Below are 23,197 nucleotides of genomic sequence, written 5' to 3'. Positions count from 1 at the left end.
CTTGGCACGCCGCACCCTGCCCTCTCTGCCCTTCCTACCTGGAATGGAAGCAAGAGGGACCGGTGGTGGCCGGGAGCAGCAGTGCCATCCTCATGACACAGCAGGGGCCCAGCCACCAGAGGAAGTCCCGCCTGGCCATCCCAGAAGTGCCGCTGCAACGGAGCTTGCCCCTGGAGCAAGCGCCGCACTCACCGCAGCACTTCTGGTTGTTCGGTCTAGCCTCTCTTACTGGTCGTGGACCACTGGGAGAACCAAGAGAGCCAGGACTGGGCCTTGATGCCTCTCACTGGTGTGCTGTTGAGGAAGTAATTGCAGGGGGCAATGAAAGCGTCGCTTTTCCATTCTGTCAGCTCCAGGTAACGGCAGTAGCCACGCTGCATTGCACACTGTGCACCATCCGTTTGCGGGGGGAAAGCACACGATGCTGAAGTGTGCACCCTTTACCTGTCTTTGGAGATGAGGCACATCATACAAGTTGCTTGCACAGCAGTCAAGAATGACCCGAAGTCTTGAGGGGCAAAAGGTAGGAAATTAATAGCAGGCTTTGCTATTAAGAACACAACTTTAAGGAATAATATAAAGGAATGTAAACTTTTGTTAAGAAATCTCCACCTACCGTGCATGCTATAGGAAATACAAGACAGGAGGATTTCTGTCCCAGTTTTATTTTTTTTTTTTTTTTACAATGTCTGTTTCAATGAAAGATTGAAACAGTCAAACTAAAACAGACATCATATGCTCATACCATTTACAATATTTACATAATATACTTTTTTTTTTTTTTTTGCTTAACAGGTAATTATAGCAACTTGGAACAAAAGTGCAAGTGAAAATCACTGGTGTAAAAAGTTAAACTTCCCTGTTGATCATATTGCAATGCTTGAACTAACAGAAGTAACAAGTGGAGTAAATGTACTTCATAGTAAGCAAGTGCAGTTGTCACTTCACAGTGACAGGTCCTGCTGAGCTTTATTTACACCAAGCTTAAATCAGCAGGAAGCTATTTCTCTATCCAGAAAATTGATGAGTGAGTTCACAAGTGATCCCTTCTTCATTTTAACATTGAACAGTAGAATCGCAGTGTTGAACTTTCTATTGTGCAAATCGATAGCAATTAATTCCAAATGCTCTGTTTTATTAAATGCTAAAATATATTTTAACTTCATTATTATACATGCTATAAAATTACACTAAAAAGTTCAAGTTTCCAAAGTAACAATTACCTTTCATATATATAATTCTATGTATAATTTTTAATTATTTTTCTTAAATACCCACAATAAAGATATACCGGCTCTGGTACAGATTTGTTTTTTCATAAGTATCTACCGAAGTTCTGTACTTAACCAAAGCCTCATCTAAAAGTCAGTTTTCCAGGTATGCTACTTTGGTCACCCTCTCATTTTCCATTCCCTTCTTTTTAAAGCACTTTCCACATGTCTCACTCCCTGGCTGTGCTACCTTTTAACCTCAGGCTACGCTGCCCTTCCAGTGGAAGGGCTGAAATTTGGTCCCCTCCAATTAATAAGCCAAGTCACACGGCCACTGATGGACAAGCAGCTGACGACATTTTTCACCTCTTGGAGTGTTGCTTCAATACCGTACTGCAATCTCCAGGTCAGACATAATTTAATTCAAATACCTGACGTCAACAGGAATTACTTTAGTCCTGGATTTTGTTTCATTGCCATGTACAGGGGTGCTTTTCCATACACAAGCTGTACACATGCTACCATGGCCTAAGGGCAAAACAGAGTGCATGGTGGTCTCAGCTGCACTGTGTTCAACAAAAAGCAGTCTGAATTTTACACATACAGCTTATCACCCACCCTAGTGATTTTCTCCATGGTTTTATCCTCAAGTAGCACCAACCATTTAAAATTTTCACCTTTAATATATATATACACACACACCTTTTAATATTTTTTATATATATACACACACACAGCATCAGTATATTCACTGCAGGAGAAAGTTATTTACAATTAGTTGGAAAAATTAAATTGTATCAAGTTACAGTATACTAAAACAACATTGGCATTTGTGCTTTCTGTTTGTACAGGAGTAATTTTTGTCATTTCAAAAAAAGTTTATATTTTTATTTGCATCAAGACACATCACATGATGAAAAAAGTTAGAAAACAGCTAGGATTGAGAATTACAGAGCATCAGCTTTCTTCATATGCCCCACTAAGTCTACAGAATAGGTGCTTTCTATAAAAATTCTCCATTCCAACACCTATGTGGTTACCCAAGCTTGCTTGAGGATCTTCTTAATAAATAACAACACACAGCAGAAGAACCATGCATCCTGTCTTGCACTGTGCACATTCATGAGAGAAAAGTTTCTGAGCCTTCACTGAGTAACATGTTAATAAAACAGTGCTTAAATTTCACTTTTTACTCAGGACCTCAAAGTGCTTTTAAAAAGAAGGAAATACCCCCATTCTATGCGGTAGTTGAGAGGCACAAGGAATAAGGCTTGAATTACTGTCTTCAGGCACAGCCCAGGCCATGGAAACCAAGGGCTTAAACTCCAGATTCTTCCTAATCTATTTACTGGGTTGCAGAATCCCATTTTCTCAGGTAATCTCTACTCTTGGATGTAGATGCTTGTTTATAATCTGCAACATCAACAAAAAAACCAGCTCCAACACAACCCAAACAGCCCAGCTATACTTCAGTTAAGGTACTTTTCTCTTGAAAGCATGAAATAGTTTAGTAAGAAATCTGTTTTATTGAAAACAGAGCTAAGTTTAACCTTCATAGCAGTTTAGTAAGTACAGGTAGTCTGATACAGCAGGCTGTAAGTACCTCTTTGACTGGGCTAACAAGTATTTTCAGCACTGGGCTACATAACAGTGACCGCCTGTCTCATCTGTTTACTCTTCAGTAACCACTGGAGACCAAAAAAGTATTGCTAAGAAGTACAATATTAAATAACTCATTAAAAACTAAAGGTGAATTTTAATTTTTTTTTATATAAATACAAAGCCTGTCAGGCTGGGTGCTGAAGGAGACTGCTGCCACCCACTTCAGGAGCTAAAATAAACAGCAAGTGCACTGTTACTTTGCAAGCATTTTAATTATCTTAGGAGTAAGAGGTCTTCTGTGTCCTACTAGGAAGCCATGGCATTCACATTAATTTCAGGAAACATTCACCTCTTCCAGACCACAAACTGCTCTTCCTTTCACTATTATCTATGTGCACGTTTGCAATGCATTTCCACAGGCTGTGGAGGTTTCTTCTAGTCCTCTGTTTTGACAAACTACCCTCTCAGAGATGGCTGCAGGATCCCTTTTTCGACGAGGTGAGATTTCAAGGTTTTATACACACTTAGTTGTTGCTCAGGCTGAAGTATCAACAGCTGTTTCAGTAATTTGCTGGGATTTGGACCCCTGTCAATGAAAAAAGAAAAAAAATTTTGTGAGCAGCAGCTCTAAAGAAACTTTTCAACAGCTTTCCATTTTCCGCTTGCTGCACAAAAAATGCCTTCCCTTTTTTAGGGACACCAAGTTATGGATTTCTCCCAGTCTATCTCCTCAGGGTGCATGGGCGAGCATTACTGGCAAAGCCTACTCCTTAGCTCAATCTGAAGAGAAACTAAAAAGCATTTCTTGTATTTGCTGTCGAATGGGGATATTAAGAAGACTTATGACAAATAAGATTCACTGATTCATCCTTAATCACTGTAATGAACAGTTTTCATCAACAGATCTTTTTTAGTTTAGTATTTGTTGCCAGATAAGCTGTGTACTATTGAACTAAATGGGAAGTTGGCCAAGTCGGTAAAGAAAACCGCAAATTAAACCAAGCTTTTTTAAATAACAGCCTCATTTTTAACTCGTCTCTTGTTTACAGTCTACTTCTAAGATGGATGGGATACAAGGCAAAGAATCTGTTGCTGATTAGGTACCTAATAATTATTTAGTGATGTGCATTTACAAAACAAAGGACATGTATCAGTTTGGACACCTACAGCCCCTTGATCCTCCCCAGCCCCAGGAACTAAAATGACCAACTCTAAGAGAATTGTCATTCCCATGATTTCTTCTTGAAAGCTGGTGTAGGTCAGGGAAGATGAGCAGTATTTTTAAGATGTCGTCTCCTCTCTTTACCCATAGTGTTTTCATCTTAAACAGAAAATCCCAAGTCAAGCCACTGAGAAATACAGAAACTTACAGTAAGAACTGCAGTCTCGCAACCTACAGGCTCTTCAGGAGCCACACAGGGAAAGCTGATGCTGCAGCAACCCTCCTGCCCAAAGCCCATCCTCGTACCTCCCTGTAATCAGTAAAGTTGAGTAAAACTTCTAAGAGGCTGCTACACAAAACTTTCTGGTATTTAGGGTGCACAGGTTACCTTTAACAGCAGTCACAGAAGCATTGAGGCATAGCTTGAACCTGACACAAATCCTAGGCAGTGACATATGTTTTCTTAATAGTTCTGTATTTGAAATCATTGCATAAATCAGATGTAGAAACGTACAATCTCCACTATGGTAACAGTGCGGAACATAACTCGTATGAAGTAACCATGGTACAGCTCCTATGCAAGCTTAAGTAGTTAATATTGTAAAAAGCCCATACCTTATGAAACTGGTGATATACACATGAACAAAAGTGGCCATCAAGTACTGACAATCAAAGCGATCCATTATTCCACCATGCCCAGGGATTGTGTCTGCAAAATCCTTTTGGGTGTGAAGGATGGGGAGGGGAAGAAAAAAAAAAAAAAGAAAATCATCATCAGCGATTCTGATGAAGCACACTAACGATGTATCACTTGACAGCAGCACATTAAGGCCGCAATTAAGTTACAGTTTCACTGCACTGAGCCAAAAGTTAGCAAGAGCCTCCTTTGCTAAAGGAGTTTTTAACTGCAAAGGTGAGTCAAAGGGTGAGAAGAAAAAGAAGAGATGAAGCAACTTGTCCACAGTATCACACAAGAGGACAGCGGTAGGTCAGGTGCACGTTTGCCAGTACTGAGTACACTTGTGTGCCTATACATCATTTTGTAGCAAGCCTCTTAAGCTAATGGCTGTCGTTTCTTGCCTCTGCAGAATCTAGTTCTCCTCTTTAATACTTTTATTGCTTTATCCTCTACTGGAAGCTGCTGCTGAAGCACTTGTTACCGAGGAATATATATTTGCTACAAGAGAAGCAGTACCCTGAGGACTCCTTCCACTGTCTAACACTGGCTTTGCAAGTTGTACTGCCCATTCACCTGCCATTTTCTTTTTCACTGGGTTCTTGGTAACCATAATTAAAAACCATAATGTGTGCATACAATATAAGTATATTTAACAGAATCAAAAAACCCTGTAGTGAAAACATTATCACTACTTAAAAAAATATTTCTGATGCAAAAAGAGCTTGATACACTACCTTTGTGTTACCTGATTTTGTCTGTGGAACAGTCAAATTTATCTTTATCAGTCAAACTACCCTAATATATCCTTTTTGTCATCCACGCTTACTTGTGTACTTGCTGGGTGAAAACTCTGACCTTAGTTATGTGGGGTGACTGCCAACAAGTTAAACCAGTCCTGTGCCGGTGCCACTCCAGCCCTCCAGCGCAGGGCAGGCGTGGAGTGTCTAACCTAACCTACATGCTGCCTTCAGTAACAATTCCACAATGTCCCTGTTCCTGACAGTACTTTTGTCACCACCTTGGGGCCCAGAAGTATTAAAAAAAAAAAAAATCTACTTTTTAATATTCTACTTTAAGAATAAGTTCTGCTTTTCAGAAGCACTTTTTTCTGCCAAAAGCCCTTCTTCACACAAACAGTCTTTTGCGACCTGGACATACAGGTATGACAGCACATGAGGCTGTAGCTAGCAAAGTGCCGGACAAGCTGCTCGGACCGGCATAAGAAAGAGGGGTAAGTACAAGCACATGTATGGGAGTTCAGCACAAAGAGAGAGGTTTATATGCTTCTGTGCAAAGCACATGCCAGAACTGGTGGACATAGGGAAGAACAACAACAACAATAACAACAAGCAACAGGATAAGAATTACAGCAATCCTACCAAGACATAAAGAAGGTCAGGAGAAAATTTGGGGCTGCCCTCTTCCCACACTCCTTCTGCCACTTAATACCAGCCAGGGACAACACTGCCACAAGCGACAGCGCACACCTTGCAATAAACAGAGGTTAGCACGTCACATCATTTGCCAATACACACTCTTGTTACAAGGCGGCACTGTATTGGCAAAGGCAGCCAGACATCTCATGCTTTGGTGAACCTGGCACGTCAGCATCTGTGTACGACACAAATACTATTGGTAAAACACAGCCAGCCACAATCTGAAGGGTAAACCACTGTCGGTGCTCCTTAGGCATCTACAGATTGCCTTTCATGTCACGTAAAGTATCTCACATCTTGCTTGTCTAAACCACTTCTGCAACATGACTTGGAAGAGTAATTATCAACCAAAATATGAACCCAAATTATTCTTAGATTTCCAACACTAAAGTCACATGTTGATTATGCAAAGTTTTAAGAATAACACATACATATATCTCATAAAACTAAGTACTGCTGCTGATGCTAAATACGGCTCAAACATCATTGCACCCTAGGAGAAACACTAGGTACTACAATGAACAATTAAAAAATAAACAAACACAACCCATCAATTTATCTAATTCACAGAGAAAATCAAACCAAAACCAGCTTACAGGAGTCATTACGCACCTTGATTTTGAAAGCTCTTTTAAATCCGCTGGCAAAGAATCCTCCAAATGGCCCAATTAATGAGGCAAATGTTGACAGTGCAATGCTGTGCATCTGAAATGGGTACATATTCACTGTTTCCTACAAGAAAAATAATTAGCAATATATTTCAATATCTTTGACCGTAGGCATTTTAAGCTTAAATATTTTAAAATGGGTCTATCACAGAACAAATTTCTACAAAGCTCCAGTTTTCCTGACACAAAGTAATACTGTAAAGAAAGGAAAAGTAGACACACTGTAGAAAGCTGCTGAAAGGTCTGGGCACGTGAACAGGATGAAGTATTTACTGCTATAGCAACCGCAAACTTTAACAAAACATAGAATCATAGAATAGTTTGGGGTGGAAGGGACCTTCAAGATCATCTAGTTCCAACCCCCCTGACGTGGGCAGGGACACCCTCCACTAGGCCACGTTGCCCAAAGCCCCATCCAACCTGGCCTTGAACACTTCCAGGGAGGGGGCATCCACAACTTCTCTGGGCAACCTGTTCCACTGTCTCACCACCCTCATAATGAAGAATTTCTTCCTGATATCTAATCTAAATCCACCCTCTTTCAGTTTAAGGCCATTACCCCTCATCCTATTGCTCCATGCCCTTGTAAACAGTCCCTCTCCAGATTTTCTGTAGGCCCCTTCAGGTACTGCAAGGCTGCTATAAGGTGTCCCCAGAGCCTTCCCTTCTCCAGGCTGAACAACCCCAACTCTCTCAGCCTGTCCTCATAGGAGAGGTGCTCCAGCCCTCTGATCAGCTTCGTGGCCCTCCTCTGGACTCACTCCAACAGGTTGATGTCTTTCTTGTACCGGGGCCCCCAGAGCTGGATGCAGTACTCCAGGTGGGGTCTCACAAGAGCAGAGCAGAGGGGCAGGATCACCTCCCTCGACCTCTTGGTCACGCCTCTTTTGGTGGAGCCCAGGACACAGTTAGCTTTCTGGGCTGCAAGCACACATTGCCAGCTCATGTTGAGCTTCTCATCAGCCAACACTCCCAAGTCCTTCTCCTCAAGGCTGTTCTCAATCCATTCTCTGCCCAGCCTGTAGTTGTGCTTGGGATTGTGCCAACCCACGTGCAGGACCTTACACTTGGCCTTGTTGAACTTCAAGCGGTTTGCACGGGCCCACCTCTCAAGCCTGTCAAGGTCCCTCTGGATGGCATCCCTTCCCTCCAGCGTGTTGACTGCACCACACAGACTGGTGTCGTCAGCAAACTTGCTGAGGGTGCACTCAATCCCACTGTCCATGTTGCCAACAAAGATGTTAAACAGTGCCGGTCCCAGCACCGACCCCTGAGGGACGTCACTCGTCACTGTTCTCCACTTGGACATTGAGCCGTTGACCGCAACGCTTTTTAAGCGTGACCATCCCGCCAATTCCTTATGCACCGAGTGGTCCATCCATGGAATCCATGTCTCTCCAATTTAGAGACAAGGATGTCATGTGGGACAGTGTCAGATGCCTTGCACAAGTCCAGGTAGATGACATCAGTTGCTCTGCCCTTATCTACCAACACCGTAACGCCATCATAGAAGGCCACCAAATTTGTCAGGCATGATTTATCCTTAGTGAAGCCACGTTGGCTGTCACCAATCACCTCCTTATTTTCCATGTGCCTGAGCACAGTCTCCAGGAGCATCTGCTCCATGATCTTGCCAGGCACAGAGGTGAGACTGACCAGCCTGTAGTTCCCTGGGTCTTCCTTTTTTCTCTTCTTAAAAGCGGGGGGTTATGTTTCCCCTTTTCCAGTCAGTGGGAACTTCGCTGGACTGCCAGGACTTCTCAAATATGATGGAGAGCGGCCTGGCCACTTCATCCACCAGTTGCCTCAAGACCTGTGGATGCATCTCATCAGGTCAGACAGTTTCTCTGTATTCCTCCCAGGCTACCTGCCCTTGCTTCCACCCTCTGTAGGCTTCCTTTTGGTGTTTGACTTTGCCCAGGAGCTCCTTGTTCATCCGTGGGGGCCTCTTGGTGTTTTTGTCTGACTTCCTCTTTGCTGGGATGCATCGCTCCTGAGCTTGGAGGAGGTGACCCTTGAATATTAGCTAGCTGTCTCGGGCCCCTCTTCCCTCCAGGGCTTTGTCCCATGGTATTCTACCAAGCAGATCCCTGAAGAGGCCAAAGTCTGCTCTCCTGAAGTCCAGGATAGTGAGCCTGCTGTGCGCTCTTCTCACTGCCCTGAGGATCCCGAACTCCACTGTTTCATGGTCACTGCAGCCAAGGCTGCCCTTGAGCTTCACATTCCACATGAGCCTCTCCTTGTTGGTGAGAACAAGGTCCTGCATGGCACCTGTCCTTGTTGGCTCCTCCATCATTTGGAGAAGGAAGTTATCACTGATACATTCCAGGAACTTCCTGGATTGCTTATGCCCTGCTGTGTTGTGCCTCCAACAGATATCAGAGTGATTGAAGTCCCCCATGAGGACCAGGGCTTGTGAACGTGAGGCTGCTCCTATCTGTCTATAGAGGGCCTCATCCACTCGGTCTCCCTGGTCAGGTGGCCTGTAGCAGACCCCCACTATAGTGTCCCCTGTCCCTGCCCTCCCTTTAATCCTGCCCCATAAGCTCTCAGTCAGCTCCTCATCCATCCCCAGGTGGATCTCCCATGCACTCCAGCTGGTCATTGACATAGAGGGCAACACCCCCTCCTCATCTCCCCTGCTTGTCCTTCCTAAAGAGCCTGTACCCTTCCATTCCAACACTCCAGTCATAGCAGCCATCGCACCATCATCTCCGTGATGGCAGTGAGATCATAGCCCTGCAGGTGTGTGCACGTGTCTAGCTCCTCTTGTTTATTCCCCATGCTACATGCGTTTCCATGGAGGCATTTAAGCTGGGCCCCTGATGAAGCTGACTGACTGGCTGGAGTGGCTGGAATTCCTTTGAGGTATTTCACTGGTGTTTCCCTGTTGGCTTCTATTACCTCAGGAGCCCCTGGCTCATCTCTGTAGAGACTTCAAGTGTGCTGCAGTGTATCCGGCACATCTCTGAGCAACAGGCTGAGGGCCCTCACTGGCATGCCATCCCTCTGATCTTGGTGTGTCATCCCACAGCTTGTCATGGGCAAGCCTGATATTATCCCCCTCCCCCTTCAAACAGCCTAGTTTAAAGCTGTCAATGAGCCCCGCAATCTCCTGGGCAAAGACTCTCTTCCCCCTTGGAGAAAGGTGAATCCCATCTGATGCCAGCAAGCCTGGTACCATGTAGGCCATCCCATTATCAAAAAAAAAAAAAACCCAAAATTGTGGTAGTAACACCAGCCATGGAGCTATGAATTGATAGACTGAGTCTGTCTGTTTCTCCCAACATCACTGCCCACAACTGCAAGGAGAGAGGAAAAAATAACCTGTGCACCAGATTCCCTCACGAACCATCCCAAGGCCCCAAAGTCTCTTTTGATCACTCTTGGACTATGCATTGCAGCTCCATTGCCACCCACAGGGAAGAGTAGTAATGGGTAATAGTCCAAGGGCCGTACCAGGCTAGGAAATTTCCCAGTAATGTCCTTAACCCAGGCCCCAGGGAGGCAGCAGACTTCCCTAAAAGCAGGGTCTGTCTGGCATATTGGTCCCTCTGTTCCCCTCAGAAGGGAGTCGCCTACAACTATAACCCATCTTTTCTTCCTCGTGGACGTGGTCATGATACCGGGGGGGTCAGCCTCTCTGACCTTGGCAACATCTCTGTTGTAGACGGACCATCATCCATTGACTGGCCTTCCACAGCCAGAGCCTCATACCTGTTGTACAGAGGCACCTGTACACAGTGTGGTTTTCAGCCAATCCCTTAGCTGATCATAAGGAAAGTTACTGCTGATTCCATAATGTACAACAGGAATCTCTAGTCTTTCCTGGCTCTGGATTTCCAGCTCCATTTCCTGTAAACAAAGGAGGTTTCCACAAATTCCTAGTATTGCTCTAGTAAGTGGCCCAATGCTCTCCACAAACTTGTCACGTTCATGCAATTCACTGTCACTTCTTTCAAGTGCTCTCACAAGATAGATATGAATTTTGCACTAGTCCACCATATGGTCACGTTTGTGTACATATGGCAATAATGGGAGATGGAAAGTTTACCCCCATTAATACTTTTTGGTTTGCATTTAAACAGATATCGTTCCCCTCAGCCTGTTCACAGGCTTGAAATCTGTTTTGTTCCATTCAACTTCTTACAGATAAGACAGACTTCATTGGCAACAGATACTTGTTTTCCTTCCTGACACAGATTAGAGAAAAGGGGGGTGGGTGGGTTGTTGGTTGAGGTGGTTTGGGTTTGATAGGTTTTTTGATTGGGGTTCTTTGGTTTGTTTGGGCTTTCTGGTTTTGGGGGGTTTAGGGTTGGTTGTTTTGTTTTTTTTTTTTTTGTAACTTAACTTTGAGCCCTTTCAAGTTAATTGTAGAAGCTCCAGCCTTTGAGGGAACGTTATGCTAGCCTCATCCCTGACAGCAGAGCACACCTCATCTGGCAAGTCTCGATAAACACCATCTGTACCTGAAAACTCCTGTATCTTGTATTTCTGATTTGCATCACAGCTGGGCAACACCAATTAACTTATTGACTTTGTGCAGTTATCTTAAGGCACCTTTAGGCTAAACTATTCAATTAGTCAAGCAGAAAAGTTTGAGTTGGAATTAAGTCAATTTTGTTGGGCTCGATGTCTTTTGACACAAAGCAAAATGTCTTCCAAACATGACATCTGGTCATATTTCTGAAAGAGAACATCAGGAATTGAGTACCAGAGGGAAAACCAAAAACAGGCTGTTGCCCAAACAAGTAGATTCAATTTGACTTAAGAGTGCTGAAACTAATTGTCTCCTCAAAAGGCTTGTGAGAGCCTGGCAAAAGTACTCCAGAAGTGCACGTGGAACTACCATCTCTTTTTATGGTTAACTGATAGCTCTCTCTCAGATTGGCACAGAGCTGGGCGTTCCCATCTCCTTGCCCTTTATCAAAATATACAATATAGCTAGACACAATAAGATGTGTCTCTGTTCAGTGCACATTATGGTTTTGTGCAGAAAAATCCTTATTAAATTTGCAATCAACCCCACAGTCCCTGAAGCAACAGTACGTTCATTTGGTATGAAAATGTCAGAGCTCCTTCTAGATGTAATCTTGCTTTTCTAAGTACCAACTGTAGACACGAGTTACTTTTAGTCTTAGGTTTGGTTGCTACAGTTTCCAGTTTGTGCTTTCTTCCTGTAACCACATCAACTTTTCTCCTTCAGTGTCACACCCACGTAACCACAGGTAAAAACCCACTGCCTTCCCTAGTGCTGCGCACTCACTCTCTGTACTGAGCCACTGCACAGGCGAGGGGAGTGCTGCAGAACCCTCTTCTTCTGCATTTGTCCCAGTCACCTCCTCCTTGCCCTAAAGGAAAGACAATGACAGACTGCTTTGTTTCTATTTGGTATTCTCTTCCTGTTGGAGTGCCTCTGGACCCTGTGACTTAGTAAGTACTGCTTTGTATAGTAGGATAATTGGTGACCTATTTCGTGACAGGTAAAGATACAAGAGCTCACTGAAGAGAATATGCAGGTTGGGCGCGAGGAAAAGGATTGGTAACTACCTTACACGGAACTATTACTGGTACTCCTTTTTCACTCAGCATGGAAGTAAATGGCACTAACACACAAGATGCTATGTGGTGAAGAAAGTACGAGTCCAATCCTAACAGCAGTTACACACTAGCTGAAAACAGATGAGGTTCTACAAGATTACTTAAGCTTGCTACTAATTCAGGCCCTAACAAGCCTTTGTCCGCTTTCCACAAAAATGTAAAAGGTTGCTCTTCAAAAATAGGTTTGCCTGCAAAACGCTTAAGTGACATCCATTTCAAGCACAAAGAGAATACAGGCCACAAGAACACAAGTGGGTTTCCTCAGGCGACTCCAGCAATGCATTTCAATTCTGCTTGGGTGACCACCTCCCCTGTCTGAGCAAGAGAGGGGCTCATGGTATCCATCCAGTCCTTACCCTTCAAGCCTTACCAGCATTCTTATGCCTTTCTAAAAGGTTTAGAAAACAATCCAAGCTGGGAATTATGATTTCAATTTTAGCCGAAGCCTTGTTTTTTTCCTTACCCATCCCAACACGGCCTGAAGCAATGGTGGCACAGAGTACTTCTTCATCTGAAAGAGCTCTGAAGGTTCACACTCTGTCACAAATCTGTTGGTTTCACTGTTATATTCCACGGGGCAGACAAAGTACTGATGTTGAGCCAAAAAATAGGAAAACTGAAAAGCAAAACAAGGACTCCTGAAATATGCATTTGTTGTTACAGTCAAAAATCATACTATAATGGATGGCTTTGTCATTGCAAGCTGAGGAAAATGAAAATATTTTTAATAACAAAGAGACCCAGAATAGAGTAAAATCGGCCTGTTTAAGTTGGAGAATGCCTTAACAAGGCAGACAAATGTGGACGTTCAATGTGCTTAGTGATGATTTCCTACTTGTTCTCCTTTTCATATCTCTCAGATTCTTATCTACTGGACATTTTTGCATTATAAAATCCCAAAACGTTAGCCACTCATCATTTCTTTGCAGTTCACTTCACCACCAAAATTTGAACTATCGCTTCTACCAAGTTTGGTAGTTATGTGTTCTGCTGACCTTGGCGATAAATTACTTATCAGAGAAGTTACTGTACGCTGTTATTATCTTCTACACACATCAACAGTGTAAACTACTTCTCAGGAAAAATGTCATTATAAAGTACAAAATACAAAACTACTACTTTACAAAGCATAAGTAATGCTATCAATAAACTTAAATTTCAAAATAGGGATGCAACTAATAGATAGAACAATTCCAGATATAGTAATAGCAAAAATGGTCAATATAACCAATTCAGGACAGGTGCAAGCCTTGCCTAGCCTCTCCAGCTAGTTACAAATTGGCAGAATTCTCTAGCCAAACCATCCCCCCCCAGCAACTCTTAGGATTTCAGCAGTTTGAGATGACCAAATTTGTCAGTAATTTTACTTCAGGTAAAAACAGGAAGTTGAAGACTGAACCTATACAAGGAAAGTCCTGTGGTTACTTACAATAAATCCAAATACAACTGTGGAAAAGAAGCCTCCAATGAACCCTTCCCAGGTCTTCTTGGGAGACAGCTACACACAAAAGAGATAGCATTAGCCTCATCAGTTGCATCACTGAACCCTTTTTTTACTCTATTTCTGGACCTTGTTTGTAACAATTAAGCTCCCACTTGGTTTTTCAAAGAAATGTGTGAAACACTGAATGTCAGCAGCTGCAGCTACTGAACATGATAAGTAGAGGAGTATGGCTAGGACATATCCAGGCAAAGAGCCACAGTTTGGTTGGCGCTACTGGGCAGCTTGAGGGAAAGGAGCGCTCCCTTCCCATCTGCTGCTGCCGTCTGGAGGCTCCTTCAAGCAGAAGACTTGGAAACCTGTACAAGTGCACTATGGCTCTGTTGGAGACCTCTGCTAGCAAGTGCACATTTAGATAGCAACAGAAGCCTGAGTGTTACACAACTGCTGCTAGGGATGCTCCTCAGGAGACACTAGCTTCCTACATACAGACTGACAAATTAATACAGCAAATAACGGCAGGCCTAGAGAGACTAGTGTAGCAAGCTATTTTCTTCATCAAGTTCTATTAAGCTTTCAATTTAGGAGCAGTTTAATATCAGAACCAAGTAAATACCCAAAAGTTAACATGGCAACATCATGAAACTACTAATTCATGGCTTTCTGTGGGGTCTTGCATATTCTACCAGAACAGGAAGACTTGAGCCCTTCTCAGTGCTACATCAATGAGACCCAATAAGGAATAGGTATGTATGAACTAGTGGCTTATTTCAAATTAGTTTCTGCACAGTTAGCATACAGTTAAACCTGCCTATGAAATCAAAAAAGGAAGCGATTATAAATGATGATGCAATAGGCTCGAACTATTTTATACTGCAATGTCAATATTACTTTCACATTAATCCTATTTTCCACTTACAAATCTTCAGAAACAGAATAGTCAATTTGTATTTTTAGCAAAGATGTGTATCATGCAGTACAGCTGAAAGTATTTTTTCCATTAAAATGCTATAAATTGTAAAAGCTTGTTACTGAGGAAGTGCCTAAGTACATACCTTAATTAATGGAGTTCTGCCAAAGAAGAATCCAAAAATGTAAGCGGTAATATCATTGCAGATAACACTTGAAATTGGAACCAGAAACCTAGAGAAAGACATTAAAAGTTTCACGGAGAAAAAGAAAAGCTGCCCAAACCTAAACACAGGACAAATTGAAACAGAAGCATTTCTTTCTGGGAAATTTTTCTGTAGTCTTTAGAAGGAATTTAGGATTTCGTAATGTGTTCACCTAGTTCCCCCATGAACAGCATGTTTAGCTATACTGGTTTTAGTCTTCAGACAATCAAGACCGTTACAGATCCATGTTAGTCCAAGTTAAAATATGATTTCTGGTGCATGAGCTTAAAACATGAACAGGCTGGCTTTTTCCTATCAGGCTTGAAGACTGGTACCACAGTTAAGAAAAAAAATCAATAGATATAAACATGTTAATGTTATTGGTAACATCAAAGCAAACAAATTCCTTGTAAAGTTTAATGATACATAAATTTTTTTAAAAAAAATTTTTCCTTTTTTTTCCTCTTGTCAGTTTGGAGCAGCCTGTGTTAGCTTTCTAAGTGTTCTTTGCATGCAGACAGCATCTGAATTTGTTACTCCAGCCTGTTAACTTCTTTTTTTCCCTTTTCAAAGCAGAGATGTATTAATAAGCTAAAAGTCAGATTTTCTGACCATCTGCCAAATTGCTTATGACAAGTGGAAATACAAAATAGTAGACAAGGAAGGCAACTAGGTTCAGCTTTTGGCTGATCACTATGAAAAGAATTTGTTTATACAAAGTTTGTCAAAGGCTTTTGGTTTTCTTTTTAACTATGAGCACATCTTGTCTGCAGTAACGTCCCCAGCTGTACATATATCAGGAAAAGAAAAAGGAGAACATGCAGTATTGTGTCCTTAGAAGAACGCAAATCATCTTCCACGTGCTTCTTCCTCCTTTCTCAACTTGTAATTTACTCTGTCTCTAAAGAAGTGGGGAGTGGGAAAACACTCCCTCTCTTTGAGGAGCAGTTTTAAGTAATCAAGTTTAACTGCATCATCAGAATTTAATATATCATTGGAAATGGGGCATTAAGATGACCCAAGAATATCCAAGATTTGAACTCAAAATATTTTAAGTAATCCAAATTTATCTGAACAGGGAAGGCAGCCAGATTGGGGCTTTCAAATTAAATGGTCCAACTTCAATAGCTCTGAGCAACCTGAAACTCCCAAGTAATTGGAAAAGAATTGCTGCACATTCATCCATTCAGCAAAATGCTATGGAAACTATTTCGCCAAGCATGCAAGCAATCCTATTCCTTGCAAGTAAATGAAGTGGTTGTTCAAAACTATCATACTTGTGGCTGCCAATCTAATTAAAGAGGCTTCTGCTTCCTCTCCTGTATCCTTTACCTCATCGCTCCCAATTCCTCTGACTCCCCTTCCAACTAGACATTAATGCTCCTTTAATTTGTGCTGCTTTAACTGTTCCCACAATTATTTCCTAACCAGATCTATGTAAAAGAACCAACCTTTCAATGCAATAGAGTTACAAATCAGTTTATTACTGTCCCCTTACCAGATCATGCCTTCAAAGAGATTTTGGATGACAAGATGAGATTGAGTTACAGTGATCAGCAAAGTGACATGAGTCCATGCGAACTGTTAACAATGCAACAACACAACAGTTAGTGAAAACACTGATCCATACACCTTGATACACTGGCCGGAAAGACCAGTTCTAGTGATAATGCAAGAGATGTGTGCGTACAGTATATCACAAGTTAGCTGGCTTTCTGAAGCAACTACTGAAACTTTAACAGGTTTCCCCATCACTTACCTCCACCCAGAAATTTTTAACATGCAGTTTAACATCTGATTTAATAAGACGTACACCTTCAGCATGAAAGCAGCAAAGAAATGTAAGCAATGTGATATTCTGTATATACATATAACAGACATGTTAGAACTGTAACAATAAAATGGTAATGAACTACTCATGAAAGAGTCATGTTACACAGATGTGGATATCTCTTATAACAGAATACCAGTCCTCTTATGAAACATGAAAATTCTCAGGATTAGTGAAAACAAAGTGTTAATTTTTATGCACATGGTCATTTAAACAGTCATTTTCCTCAATATTACTGTACGTGCTTGATGTTTATTCTGTAGCACCAGTGAACAATAAAGTGGTTTCCAAACAATTTACCAATAAAGATTCTACAATAGATTTTATTTTCCAAAACCTTTTAAATCAAGACCTGGCAGTTTTTCCATGAAACACAAAAAATTTAAGCACTCTAAATGTCTGGGTGATTTAACACTCAGGATATCCTACTTCTTTAATTCTCTTATCACATGTGTTTTCCTATGGCAGCCAGCATCTACTTCCAGTTAAAACACAAGAAGGCTGAAAGGGGGGTTGCAAGAACTGATCAAAGGTTTCTGAAAATATTACCTGCTGGTTAATTAAAGCATCTCTGTAGCAAAATTTTAGTATTCGTACAGTGATATTGGAATACCACCTAAAACCAAATGGGAACTCTCCTTGTCTGGCCAAACACTGTGTTGCCACACAGTGGCTACACGGCTTCTCTCTGTTTTACTGCAATTCTTAGGTAGTCACACCTTAATGTTTTCTGGGCGGGCACCAAGTCATATGACTGACACCACACTTATTCTGAGTTCTTTCCAGAAGGGCAAAAAGGAAAAATATCATGGAAACTTAATATATTTACTTTGTGCCAATCTGAAGATGGGGACTTTTTTTTTTTTTCAGATTAGAAAATAAAAATCACCTGTCCTAGAAAAACTGCATCTCCCTGTCAGGCAAGTTCTCCCACAAACAGGGTAAATTTTTTAGGAAAAGATTTTTTAACATGCTCATACAGGGCTCAGCTCCTAGTCTAAAATTAGGGATTCTCAATGGTAAAGTGCTACCTAAAGCACTGTAGAAACAGAGGGGCTAACTGCATCCCCAGAGCTTTAGGAAATCTTTAAGGTTGCACAATACCCTGACTGCTCAAGTTCTTTAAAGACAGGAGTTGTACTGCATTACTGTTTGACTGTTGCTTCTAAACATTCCTATATAGAAGTGAGGGGTTCAGGGGGGTTTTGGGGGTTTGATTTGGTTTGGGTGGGTTTTTTAACCTGTGATGTTACAAAATTAGTTTTCAACCTATAAGATACATATAAGAAAAAGGTTCATGCTCTTGATTAGCTACTATGCTGTTTATTAGGTGGACAAATACAAGTGTCACAGAATAAATCTTCCACATAGGAGTTAAGCTCAAGTTTCCTCCATAGTACTTCAGTCGGGCCTCTATGAAGTAACACTTGAGTCACAAGAACCACTTCCCCATGCTATGCTGAACTATTTGGCTGCAGATCTGGGAGGGAGACGCACGCCCCTTTCTCCAGGAATCTTTCTTATCAGTCTGTCACTAAGGGAAACGTATCACATTGTATATGCACAAGGCCTCACCAATGACAGCTTATATTGACTGAAAGACCACATTCCATGATATAATAATACTAAGCTGCAAGGTAAACAGACACCGAACAGCCCAACGCCACTTGATTTCATGCTACTGTCAGTTTAAGCACATTTTCCACACCCCTCTTCCAAGCTATTTTATGACCACAGGGACATGACTGTTTCTAGTGACATTCATAATGTGAGTGACCACAGCAAAGTGGGTAATACACACCATGTAAAACTGCAGACGATAATGTTTCTTCACTAAACTCAAAACAAACATGCAGAAGCCTGTAAAACAAAGCAAGTGTAGTTTGTACCATCTTACATTTAATTACACTGAACTGTGATATACCAGTAATTCTCTTCCCTTGAAGACGGTTTTAATCCCTCTGCTGCTAAGAGCATTTCCTTGTATTCAGTTAAGTGTACATACTGAATTATTTTCATTAGAGCACAAGATTTATTTAACATCAGTAAAGAGCATCCATTTCATTACTTACAAGGCCTCATCGTAGACATCGATTTTTAGGGGAGGAGACCATCACTTTTAAAAACCACTCAAACAGGTCAACAAGCTGGTTTTGAATAATTAACAGAAATAATTGAAAGAAAAAAGAACAGCTTGCCCCTTTTCCCCAGACAGGCATATGGCTGCATGCAATGCAAGTGTGAAGTGCAGGCGCTATAGAATCCAACTGACTGAAAGACACGTTCTGGGTGGCTAACAGAGCACCTCTTCTCCCCGAGGGCAGCTTCCCGTGCCAGCAGGGGTCAGAGGCCCTCAAAAGACCCTTAACCCTGGGGACAGCCCCTTGGTGACCCCACGATCCCAATGTGACAGCTGCCAAGGGGCTCGGCTACACTCTGCCTCCTGGTTTTGCTCGTGACTGGTTTGTCTCATCTCTCCTCTCACCACCCTTCAGCAGAGGCATTAGTTAAGTTAGTTTCTTCAAGCTAAAGCCAGCTGAAAAAGCTGGTTTCAAATTTGTGATCTAAGCACCGAGTAGAATTTTTATCTGTTTTAAAAAAACCCCACAACAGTAGACAGACTGACAGTTCATCATGAAGAACATGTTTTTTAATATATTTTACAAGTATCTGTAGCATAGCAGTCTCCTGTCCCTTAGGCCAGTTTGAGTCTTCAATTGATTTAATTTTAGGCTAAAGTAATATTAACTGCAGTGCTGAAAACACCATGGACTATATTTACATGTTCACAAAGCAATACCCCACAAGACTGTCAGCTTATGTCTCTTCTTCCTAGAAAAGAGGCTCTTAAAAAGTCTTTCTTTGGATAGGGAAGAAAATCTATCCATGACGCAAGCATCTGAGTATCTTGCAGACAAAATAAAGCCTCAGGCATCTTTGAATAATCAGTTAAAAACATATTGGTAAATCTTATCGTTGTAGACCTAGCAGAACACTTGCACAATAAAGCATCAACCGAGCACAGCAATTACACATACAAGTCATCTCCACAGACTGCCAAAATAGTGTTCATGTATTCAGGTATTGAGCCCCAGTTCTTCAGTGATCAAAACTAATTCATGCCAATTCCTTCTAAGTGCTTTTAGCTCAACCTTCTCAAGATCATCTACTTGTTTAGGCTGCTTTCTTCTTCTCAGTGAACGCAAAATTTATATTCATCTTTTCACAGGAAAAACGGACCATTCGAATACCTCATTTCCTCAAACATCAAGAGGAAAAAGAAACTGAAAGTGCATAAAACTGGGAAGCAATTAATTTCTTTTAAAAAAAGAAATAAGCACAGAAACAAATGCAGCATAAAGCTCTTTCATTTTTGCAATTCCTACACTTACCTGTTAAATAGAGTGCAAAAGATATAAACCTGTGGTAACGAATTAGGAATTGAAGCTGTTCTCTTCTCTGAACAAATGTAGCGAAGTAATCAGCTACGGTCTCTCCATAAAAGAAGTAGTTCACACACAGCAAAAAGTACCTACAACATACAACAGCTAGTGGTTATTTTAATAAGATAATATATATTGTCATTCTTAAAAACAAACCAAACAAAAAACCACAACAAAAAGCACCACACAAAAGGAAAACCAGAAGGGTAGAAAACACATGTAATAAAAATAAAATTCAAGTAAAAATCCAGTCTTATACTTCTGGGTCAGTGTCTCCTCTGACAAGCCAATTTTTGTAATTTATTTCTTCTAAAGCAATCACACTAGAAAACAAACACATTTTGCAGGATACAGTTGGAAAATTAATTTCATCTTTAACTCCAGTATTGAATACTCCACATCAATGCAAGTCCTTTTCAGATATTGTGGTGGGTTGAGCCTGGCTGGGGGCCAGGTGCCCACCAGAGCCACTCTCTCACTCCCCTCATTCACCAAACAGGGGAGAAAAAGCATAACGAAATGCTTGCAGGTTGAGATAAGGACAGGGAGAGATCACTCACTAATTATTGGCACGAGCAAAACAGACCAAACTTAGAGAGGGAATTCATCTAATTTATTACTAGGCAAAACAGAGTAGAGGAATGAGAAAATAAAATCAACTCTTAAAACACTTGCCCCCACCCCTCCCATCTTCCCGGGCTCAACTTCACTCCCGGCTTCAACCTTCCCCCCCTCAGCGGCACAGGGGGACGGGGAATGGGGGTTACGGTCAGTTCATCTCACGGTGTTTCTGCCGCTTCTTCATCCTCAGGGGGAGGACTCCTCTCATCGTTCCCCTGCTCCAGCATGGAGTCCCTCTCACGGGGTGCAGACCTTCAGGAGCAAACTGCTCCAGCGTGGGGTCCCCCACGGGGCCACAAGTCCTGCCAGCAAACCTGCCCTGGCGTGGGCTCCCCTCTTCACGGGTCCACCGGTCCGGCCAGGAACTTGCTCCAGCGTGGGCTTCCCACGGGCCGCAGCCTCCTTCAGGTGTCTCCACCTGCTCCGGCGTGGGGTCCTCCACGGGCTGCAGGTGGAATCGCTACACCCCCTCATCCTTCCTCCATGGGCTGCAGGGGGACAGCCTGCTTCACCATGGCCTTCACCACGGGCTGCAGGGGGATCTCTGCTCCGGCGCCTGGAGCTCCTCCTCCCCCTCCATCTGCACTGACCTTGGTGTCTGCAGAGTTTCTTACATCTTCTCACTCCTCTCTCCGGCTGCAAAAGCTCTCCCCCTCTAAGTGTTTTTCTACTTCTTAAATAAGTTATCACAGAGGCGCTGATTGGCTTGGCCTTGGCCAGCGGCGGGCCCGTCTTGGAGCCGGCTGGCATTGGCTCTGTCAGACACAGGGGGAGCTTCTAGCAGCTTCTCACAGAAGCCACCCCTGTAGCCCCCCCGCTACCAAAACCCTGCCACGCAAACCCAACACAGATATTCTAAAAGTACAGAACAAATGTCTGCTATCATCTGTATCGACACAAACAATTCTGCATCTTCTTTTCCTGTATCCTAATAAGGGTAGTTTGTGATTTTTGCCTTACAAACAGGAAAAAAGGTATCTGCATGACAAATCCTTTGAGGTTACAGGACCGCGAATCTGACATGGGGCTTGAGGATCTGAACGTAACTATACTTTTGCCATCCGGCCTGAAGATTCTCATCTGAAAGAGTTACTACTGCATCTCCTCTCCACTCCACCACACACTTTGCTTTTTAACTTTCTTGACTGAGCAATAATCTTACAGGGTTTAATGCATCAGCTAACTAGTAAATGCAGCTATTACTACAACTTTTTCAAAACAATTCTGTGGGAGTATGTCCACACCTGAGGTTGAACTGAGGTGAAATATCACCTTCAGCCGTCTCTTTTTGAAGGATCTTCAAATAAATTCCTTTCAGTCAAGAGTCAGTACATAAGTAATTCTGTCACAGGTTTTCATATAAATTCAGTTACTCAGCTTTCTAGAGTTAAGTCACAATGGGATCCTCAAATGCCAAGGCAGCACTCAATGAAAAACAATAAATAGCAAATCCAAAACCACTATCTCTAGGCAACATACTCTTCGGCTTATTACCAAAGTCAGCCACAGAAGATAAAAAAAAATTGTGATTCAAGGCTGGATCTCCAGATAGTCTCAGAGCGATCTGTACTCATTCTCTTCCCCTCAACAGATATTAACGCTCGCTTTGCAAGGCTTCACATCTCTAAATAAGCCAAATAGTTGATGTTCAGCATACTAACAGAATTCTCTCATCTCATTGAAATGTCTTAATATTTAGTCTCAGTGGCAAGACGTTAGACTGAAAGGAGCTGTGATGTTAACTAGTGCGGCAGTGCAGAGGAGTTCATTTTGACCTCCACATATGAAAGTGACAGTGGTCAACTGCCAAAGTGGAGTAAGTGGTAGAGTGCACATCTCCTCTAAAAATTTTGGTAAGACCGCACAATCATTCACGTATGAGTCTGCTGTCGCTGTACATCCAGAAGCCATGGAATAAAGCAGACAATAGATCAGTCCCCTGGATAATCCATGAGTGACCAGAGAGGAACTCATTAGCATTTACAGAAGAGCCAACAGCAGAAATCCATCACATTACACAGTGAAGTTGCTTCTGGAAGTGAAGAAGCAATATGACAAGAGACAGGGAATAGCCTAGATATTTCAAATCCTTAAAAAACCAAACTCAACACAAAATTAAAATAACACAACATAGGTCATGTCTGAACAGTTATGTCCTTAAGCACCTTAGAGACTACATGTGCCCAACACCTTGCCATAGTGCTGATCCTAATCAAAAGTCTTTATTTTCCCTCCCAGAACTCAGAAGAGTTGATTTCCCCAGTTCTATCCAGCCCTATATACACTGGACATTGCCACAAGTATTCAGGATTTGCCAGAAAAATTAATCTCATCTTTTGACTTTCAGAAGATCCCTCAACACTATATTGATGCAGTCCCACAATTAA

General features: G+C 42.2%; 1 protein-coding gene across 1 annotated transcript in view; it reads right to left on the bottom strand.

Annotated features, from left to right (window-relative positions):
* Positions 1–687: 687 nt before the first annotated feature.
* The window catches only part of CDS1 (CDP-diacylglycerol synthase 1), a 40,415-nt gene continuing 17,905 nt past the window's right edge, over positions 688–23,197 (bottom strand). Inside the window, exons 5-13 of the mRNA XM_054825393.1 lie at positions 20,139–20,278; positions 18,548–18,606; positions 16,414–16,496; positions 14,856–14,943; positions 13,789–13,857; positions 12,823–12,975; positions 6,703–6,822; positions 4,591–4,694; positions 688–3,399 (exon numbers count right to left, since the gene is read on the bottom strand). Of these exons, the coding sequence (XP_054681368.1) occupies positions 3,270–3,399; positions 4,591–4,694; positions 6,703–6,822; positions 12,823–12,975; positions 13,789–13,857; positions 14,856–14,943; positions 16,414–16,496; positions 18,548–18,606; positions 20,139–20,278 (946 nt within the window). The 3' untranslated portion in view covers positions 688–3,269. The remainder of the gene's footprint in view (positions 3,400–4,590; positions 4,695–6,702; positions 6,823–12,822; positions 12,976–13,788; positions 13,858–14,855; positions 14,944–16,413; positions 16,497–18,547; positions 18,607–20,138; positions 20,279–23,197) is intronic.

Source organism: Grus americana, chromosome 4 (assembly GCF_028858705.1).
Source record: "Grus americana isolate bGruAme1 chromosome 4, bGruAme1.mat, whole genome shotgun sequence".
NCBI lineage: Eukaryota > Metazoa > Chordata > Aves > Gruiformes > Gruidae > Grus > Grus americana.
The sequence above is the reverse complement of the archived record's forward strand: the minus strand, read 5'-3'. Positions and strand labels throughout refer to the sequence as shown.